The sequence below is a fragment of the Lactuca virosa genome, chromosome 7 (assembly GCF_052849685.1).
Source record: "Lactuca virosa cultivar CGN04683 chromosome 7, Lactuca_virosa_CGN04683_v6, whole genome shotgun sequence".
In the NCBI taxonomy this organism is placed as follows: Eukaryota; Viridiplantae; Streptophyta; class Magnoliopsida; order Asterales; family Asteraceae; genus Lactuca; species Lactuca virosa.
In genome coordinates, this window is record NC_136432.1 from 120,755,514 (window position 1) to 120,764,395 (window position 8,882).

The 8,882-nt window shown below is 36.6% G+C and overlaps 1 protein-coding gene across 1 annotated transcript; it reads left to right on the plus strand.

Annotated features, from left to right (window-relative positions):
* Positions 1–8,073: 8,073 nt before the first annotated feature.
* LOC145127090 (uncharacterized) lies at positions 8,074–8,664 on the plus strand. The gene has a single exon (XM_079062336.1). It carries the CDS (start codon positions 8,074–8,076, stop codon positions 8,662–8,664), a length of 591 nt encoding a protein of 196 aa, XP_078918462.1.
* Positions 8,665–8,882: the final 218 nt, after the last annotated feature.

An 8,882-nucleotide genomic window follows, 5' to 3' on the forward strand; every position in this document is an offset into this window, starting at 1 on the left:
TAAATAGATGAAGGTAAATTAGTTATATTTATAAAAGAAACTATTCAAATAAGTTTAACCATTGGAGTGATAACTAATCTAGAGGTCAAGATTAAGAGGTTTTTTTAGATTGCTTTTCAAATGACTTTTTGACTTTTTGATTTACTAAAAAGTCAAAAAAATTCTAAAAGTTGTTTGACAATTAGAAAAGTTTTTTTGAAACTAATTTTTTGCCAAGAAAAAAAATTGTGGCTTTTCAAAAGTCATGAAATGTTGACTTTTTGTGACTTTTGATCACTTAAAAGGTAATTACATTCAAAAGTCAAAAAAATATTAAGGAAACACTTTTTAGGTGGAAATGGGTGTTAGTTTAGGAGTAGATTATATATTTATATTTGCCGGTTAAAAAAAAACAAAAATGACTTTTGAGGTTAAAAAGTTATCACAAACACCCGATAACTATATGATAATGTGACATTTATTTTAAGTGATAACATAGTCCAACCATTAGAGATACACTTACTCTTGCTTATTTAGCTTTGATTAGGAAGGAAGTATGTATTCTAATTTATCACTTTATTTTGGGTAAGGTGTTATTCATTCGCTTAAATTGATTTTCAGTTAAACTGATTTGATTTAATTGGTTTTAAATGAAAATAATAGGTTAATTTATATATATATATATATATATATATATATATATATATATATATATATATATATATATATATATATATATTTAACTGGTTATTTAATATAACCAAAATAATAAAAAATTTAACCAAAGTCAAACCAAATAAGACTATCCTTATTTGGTTAATCAAATTGATTTAACCGAAAAACCAAATAAACAATACATCATTCGGTTCCGTTTGTTTATTCAGTTTCGGTTTTTTCTCACACCCCTAATTTTGGTGAAAAATCATCATGATCATAGTGACCATTTATTGTAGCAAAATGAGATTATATATAATGTATGATATATTTTTTCGCTTTTGACATAAAAGTCCGTAGGTTTGGAAAAAATTTGTCAGTTTTATCCATTTGACGATTTTTATTGTAACATCTGGGAATGTCTCCCAGATATATACCTGTTAAATTATTATTATTATTTATTTAGCAAAAATGGTCCTACGCAGCGCATATGATTGCTTCAACGCAGAGCGTAGAAAGGAACATGGACGCGAGGGCTTAATCCCCTAGGCAGGGCGTACTAATCCCTATGCAGGACATAGGTGCACAGGATCCAAGCCCAATTTTTTAGGGTTGTGACCCTATTTAAGGACCGTAACTCCCTTGACGCCTCTCTAACCTCAACTTCCACTCTCCCAATCAGTCATTTCGAAACCCTAATATCATTGAGCAAGTTTTGAGCCTCTTTTTGTATTTTGTTGTGCATCTTGAAAAAAGAGAAGTCCACCCTTGGAGTTTGGTGAAACTCAAGCTTGAAGATCCAGAGTATACCTTGCAATTTCAGCCCCAAAAGGTATAATCTTGAGCCTTTATGCTTCCTTTTGATGGATCTCAAGTTAGCTCATGATTTGTTATACTTTTGTCCCAAGACATTGGTTTTATGGAGTAGGAGCTACTCCAGACCCTATGAGAACCATTATATGCTATTTTTGAGTTTGAGGAATAATAAAAATGGGAGCTTGGGCACTCCCATCCATCCATGCATGAACTCTTTAGCTTTTAAGCAGTTTTTGGACTTAGGGTTTGGTTTTGTCTGACTTCAAACTGAGGTGAGCCTTCTCACTGTATTTTGTGGGTCGAAGGGACCAATGTTGACGCACTGGTTTGTGCTAGTTGTTTTTGTGACTCTTGCATGTTTATATTGGGTTAGGTCAATTTTTATGTTGGGTTGGGCTCGTTACTATTTATGTTGGGTTGGGCCCTCTTATTGTATGCTCGACTGGGCCCATTTGTACGTTGGGATGGGCCCATTTATTATTGGGTTGGGCTCATTTGTTATATGTTGGGTTGGGCCCATTTGCTTGGTATGTGGTATTTATGGGGAAAACTCACTAAGTTTTGTGATTATGGTTTTTGTGGTTTAATATTTTCAAGTACTTCCAATTCGAAAGGGAAGGGACCGACGTGATCGCACGGCATCCCCTTCGATTTTATTCCGCAATCATATTTGATTCTACTCTGGTGTTGAGGATAAATTATACTTTGGTTGATTGAAATAATTTGATTGTATTTTTGGGTATTTGGAAAAATAAAAAATTTTATCACCGTTTTTGGGATGGTACAAGTTGGTACCAGAGCCTTGGTTTTAGGGATTCGGGCACACTTTTGGGTGTGTATGAACTCAAACTGAGGAATTGATCATCTTTTCAAAAGAAAAATGACTTTAAAAAAAAATACGAAGGAAAAAGAGGTGTGATGCATGCAACTGACCGAGCTAAAGTAAGCGATTCCTAAAATACCCACACCAATGTATTATGACTAGTATGCCTTATATGTGAATTGCATGCTAGAACAGGGCTATGGATACCTTCAGGAATCGTATGCTAGAATTGTATGATTTGTGTGATGCCCTTATACCCTAGGCGGATTAGATGTTATGTTTTACTTGGGATTAATATCAACTCAGTTAATTGCTAAGTGTATGCTTTAAAAATTGTATTCGGTTAGGATCATATAGCCCTAGAATTATTGGTTTGACTTTATTTCTTGTTCCTTGTCTAGTTGTGGGCTTAGATTAGAATCATTATTCGACAGTCTATGTGGTCCCACTTTGTGACACCTATCAATTTTGGTCAACAAAAGTCAACAAAATTCCGCTGAAGTGTAATTTAGGTTAAATGGTGAAACGTAATTTTCATAACCTTCCTAATGTATTATTGGATATTATAATACTACATACGCCATTTTAAATCAATTATCGAGTAAACGCTTTAATTAAGAAAAATAGACTACAGTAGCGTATAAATTCGATAAATCATACAAATATTATTTTAATGTAAGTAATATTCATAACACGATGTATTTGGGTTTACGAATCCATAGACGTATAGAACGTCTAAAACGAAACTCGCATTCAAAAGTTATGACGATTCGGTCACAAAAAACGATAAATGTACACCGGATATCGGCTCTAAACACACTACAACATGCCATAAACAGTAATTATAAAGTATCGGAACACACTTCATATGACGCAATATGACCTAGTATTTAATTTTATACTCCGGTTATTTTTCCGGAAAAATTTCATATACTGAGAAAACGAAAGTTTACCACATTTTAACGCTCATATTTTTATATAACGGATTAAAAAAACAGTTAAATTATAAGGTTTTAATATTATTATTAATAATATTAGTTAACGTTATTATTAGTTATTATACCTTACAAATCTCACAATTTCACAACACTTTTTGCTAAACTTATATAAAAACACCTAAGATTTATAAAAGAGACTAGAAATTTTTATAAAAACTAACTAGAGACAAATCTTGCCTCCTCTCTCCCAACCACCCCCTCTTTCCCCAACATCATTGTGATCATCTTTATATATAATAATCAAAGAACTATACCTTGAATTTTTTAATCAAAAAGCTTTAACCTTAATTAAATAATCAAAAGAGTCTACCTTGCCACTTCCCCATGCAAATCACCTCACTCTCCTCCCTTCCCTCTCTAATTTACGGCCAAGAAGAGCCATCCCTCACCCCCATTTCATCTTAAAGTCTAATTCTTACTCTCTCAAGGTCCCTCCAAGAACTCTCAAGTTGTTTCCAAGGCTTTTTCAAGTGTTTAGCAAGAGTTTTGGCAAGTTCCCCCTTCATATTTCGAGTCCTACCACCCTTAATCATCATCTTTTGGTTACATTATTCATATTCTTGAACCAAAAACCCTACGCAAGATCTTGAAGTTTGAAGAAAGTATTATCTCCCAAGACTTGATTCTTACCCCATCTCCTTATCATCTACTAAGAAAAATCATCAATGTGAGTTCATACCCCTCATTTTTCTACTTTTTAAGTGTTTTAGAGGGGGGGGGGGGGGGGAAGGGGAGGAATACAAGTCTTCTAAGTGTTTATTTTGGTCTTAAAATATAGTATGTTGAATATGTTGGTTATTTTGCTATAAAAGTGTTTTATATGAAAATAGAGTTATGATAAGCTGAGATTCATGTTTAGTTTGAGAAAATAACATATAAAAATCTTACACTTCAAAATCACCAACAACAAAAATATATAATATTATTTTGTTGGTAAAAATAGCTATAGAAAGTGCACCATACGATTTTTGGCAAAAAGTCAAGATTTTAAATGTTGTCATCACTTTCATAAAATGACCAAAACTCGTAGTTTATTGGTTATATTTAGTGCCTTAGATGTAAGAAAACTACTTGTTTCAAATATATATAACATCTTTTAGGCATAAATACGATAACACGACGAAAACACTTATATAAATTATAATATGTATAATTTATGAAACGAACGAAAAGATACAAAAAATATACGAGCAATAATTATAGAAAAATATAACTATTGCATCCTATAATTATCATGCATATTTTGATAATTACAAATGAAAAGGAGATGTGAAAATGGTTACAAACAATGAAAAAGATCATGTTGAACGGTTATGTGAGACATTTTCTTTATAGTACTAAACAAGTACCGGGGTAAGTCCTGGATTGTAACCCAAATCTTAAATGAGCAGGATAGTTGTGTATAGATCTATATGCGATTGACAATCCCCACCTATAGTTATTCGCTACAACTAAGACCGACGGGTCTGGGGTGAGATAAGTCTTAACATATCACAACGCTTAAAGAACGTTGGGCAGGCACACGACATAGTCGATAGCAGGGTTATAATCACTCACAAATAACTACAAATAACTACAACAAACATCTGTTGTTTTCATAATACCCTCTTTAGTCTTACACAATTATAAAACTTCATTTTCATACTCGATATAAGTAAAGATTTACTATTGCAGTCTGGTTTTATGTTTTTAAAGCTATATCTTTATTTAAGAAAATATTGTTTTTCTTGTTACGAACACTACTAGTTTTACAAAGGAAATACTCAGTTTTCTCACTACAAAATCTTATGAACTCACCAACCTAATTTTGACACTTTCAAAACCACTTGTATTCTCAGGTAATCATTAGTCGGAAGAGACTAAACTTTTAGGAAGTGATGCGAAGACGTTACACTTGTTTATTTTGTTTTCATACAGTAATTAGATTCGAAACAATTAACATTTGGAACATGTAACTTATCTAATTATAATGTATGATGGTTGTTTATGTACTCGTGTTTCGACGTATTCAATTATTGTGATACTGTGTTCTCGTTCCACCCTCAGACGATTCCGCAATCTGGTTTTGGGGGTGAGACAGATTGGTATCAGAGCAATTGTCTATAGCGAACTAAGTGTATTCTTCCATGTAAGAAATACAACTATAGATACGGGGACTAATACCTCTGGCTAAAAATTATATCTTAGAATTATACTTTAGAATACAATAATAATTATATAAAAGTATACACACACAAACAAAGGCAGTGTCGCAATAAAACTAACCAAGAACATTAAAGTTTGGGTTGAACACTATGAACAGACCTAGTATAACATGTTGTGAAATCATGGGAAGACGTAGCCTGATCAACTACGCCTAACTAGGGTTTGACCGACATGTAACTAAGTGTGGGCATAGTAGACAACAATATAAAACTCAAGTAATCTACATAACAATACTTAATAACCCCATCAAGGATCTACATTAACAACTTAGTAGTACTAATAACTATATTAAGAATCTCAGAGTTCACACACTTATATGCCCTATCTTTCTTAGACATGGTAGGATTCCACCATGGAGACCCCTATTATCCCGCTCTGGCAGCTAATGGATGTAGCGAGGAGGAGTCAGACGAGGAAGACCATGAGGAGGATCCCGAAGAGGATTCCGAAGAGAAGTCAGACGAGGAGATAGACATCAGGGAGATCATTGACGAGCCTTATCCCATCAGCGGTAGAGATGAGCCCCATCCACCTCCCTATTTTCAGGTATATAGGCACCCCAATGGAGGCCCTCTTTGGATGAACACTCCTTGGAAGAGGGTGTTACCCATCCAGAGACTAACTTCTTCATTGATATTTGCTCCTGTTCAGGATACGCCTCCATGATGGCCGAAAGAGCTACACTCATGGGCGAGAGAGGACGGTCTATGATCCACATTTGGCATGCATCCATCGCACCACACCTCGGTCCCTAGCACCCCTGCAGACTGAGCACTACCCATTATGGTACCATGAGTGTCCCGCCTGGACACTCGATTACAGACCCTTAGCAATGAGGTGATAAAGATCGGAGGGGAGGCCCGAATCACGATAGTACGAGTTCGACACATCGGCGAAGAGGAAGACCGCCATATGGAGACCATACAGACTCTACAGGTGGAGCATATGGACAGTACGACCCGCGTACACTCCTTACATGAGAGGATGACCGTCTTGGAGCAACGAGTCCTAGCAGCTGAGACTGGGGCAGCGGTCGTGGAGCAAAGGGCGGAAGAAGCTACTCGTGAGATGAGCGAGATGGGTGGACACCTTGTACGCTATTTTGGCATCTGATAGATGGGTTAGCCTATTGAGTAAGTGATTACACTACTCACATTTTACGTTAGGGCTTATTGTATTTTTCTTACGTCTAGCATTAGTAAAACAATCAATGTAAGTTCTTTCCAAAACTATTGTAACTCGAATCGATTAAATGTTATGATATTTATGTTTTTATTTAAAACCATGCCGTTTGCGCATTGTGTGTGAAATACTTACTACCACTACTTACTATCTTAAGTACATTTTATGATAATGTTCATCAAAATATTGGAAAGCATATGATAAAAACATGTAATACTTATGGAATACGACTAGTAACGACTCGAGTCACTTACAAACTTGTTTCAAACCTTAATCCATAGAACAGGGTCATGCAGACAAAGCTCAAGAGTCCGTATGAGACCAACACCAACACGAACACCTACCTTAATACTGACACCTATGGACGCGGCCGTAATAAAAAAAATTATTGTACAAAGAGTAGCGACCGTAGTGGCCAACTACCATAACGATAGGCATGAGGGATCAGGACACGTTAACAACAGTTCCCACAACGACAACCGGGGAAATTCCCGAGTTTGCTCCTACAAAGACTTTTCCAACTGCAAACCAAAGAACTTCCATGGCGATGGAGGAGTAATCGAACTAACACGCTGGTTCGAAAAGGCTGAATCAGTGTTCAAGATAAGCTCTTACGGGAACGAGTGCAAAGTAAAGTTTATTGTGTGCACTTTCATGGATTTCGCCCTGTCATGGTGGAATGGCCATGTAAAAACTATGGGCCTCACTACTGCAAATGTCATGAGTTGGGAGGAATTAAAAGTCATGATGGTGGAAGAATACTGCCCAAGGAGTGAAAAGCAAAGCATGGAACAAGAACTTTGGAATCTCACCATGAAAGATTCCGAGGTAGCTGCTTACACCAACCACTTCAATGATCTGGCTATCTTGTGCCCAGGGATGGTTACTCATGAGTACAAGAAGATATAGAGATACATCTGGCGACTGGCCCCACAGATTCAAGGGATGGTCATTTCCTCCAGACTAACCACCTTCGGCAGAGCGAAGTGCATTGCTCATCAACTAACCATGGTTAAGAAAGTTGCCCCTCCTAAGGGGAGGGAAAACAGGAGGATATTCTAGAATAAGAAAGAAAGACCCCCACAAGGCCCCTAGAAGAAACAGGGAAGGGTGGCAGTCCTCGCCGCTACCACCCCTGCAACCACCAATAAACCAAAGCAAAATGTCGGAAATTTTCCGAGATGCGACAAGTGCATTTATCATTACGTTGGAGTATGTTGGGAGATGTATTGGTTCAACTGAAAACAAAAGGGGCACACTGACAAAGGTTGTAGGGCCCCAGCACAAGTGACCAATCAAGCATCCAACACAGAGGTGACCCGTTCTTGTTATGGATGCAGGGAAACTGGACACTACAAGAGGGATTTTCCAAAAGAAAATAGTTCAAGTGGAGGTGGTCAAGGCAGAGTCTTGGCCATGGGAGTGAAAGAAGCAATGCATGAGCCTACCATTGTGACTAGTACGTTCCTTGTCAATAACACTTATGCATGCATACTTTTTGATAGTGGTGCCGAAAGAAGCTTTGTTAGTCATAAGTTCAAACAATTACTAAAACAGGACCCTCAACCACTTAAAGAAATCTATATAGTAGAAATGGCTAATGGGAGAACTGAAAACACCAAACAAAATTCACCTAACTACACCCTAACACTAAACGACCACATCTTCCAAATGAACTTCATGCCTATGACTATTGAGAGCTGCGATGTAATAGTCGGTATGGATTGGTTAGACCCTCATCGCACCGACATCATGTGTCATGAGAAATCCGTTCGACTCATTCTTCCAAACAACAAAAGTCTCATTATGTACGGTGAAAAACAAGGCAAGGGCCTCCAAATCATCTTGTGTATGAAACCACATAAGTACTTACACAATAAGTATTATGCATTCCTAGCCTACGTTGTAGAAAAGAAGAAAGAGGTGAAGGAAATCATGCACATACCAGAAGTTCATGACTTTCCTGACGTATTTCCAAAAGACCTCCCAGGGTTACCATCTGTTTGACAAGTCGAGTTCAGAATAGACTTAATTCCAGAAGCAGCCCCCATAGCAAAGTCTCCGTACAGACTACCCCCGACATAGATGCAAGAGTTGTCTAGCCACATACACGAATTATTAGATAAAGGGTTTATCAAGCCGAGCTTCTTACTTTGGGGAGAATCGGTCATGTTTGTAAAGAAGAAAGATGGATCCTTTAGAATATGTATTAACTACCGAGAAAT

Bases quoted from the DNA above. Each gene is read 5' to 3' on its own strand.
- LOC145127090 (XM_079062336.1), top strand. From the start codon at position 8,074: ATGGGAGTGAAAGAAGCAATGCATGAGCCTACCATTGTGACTAGTACG.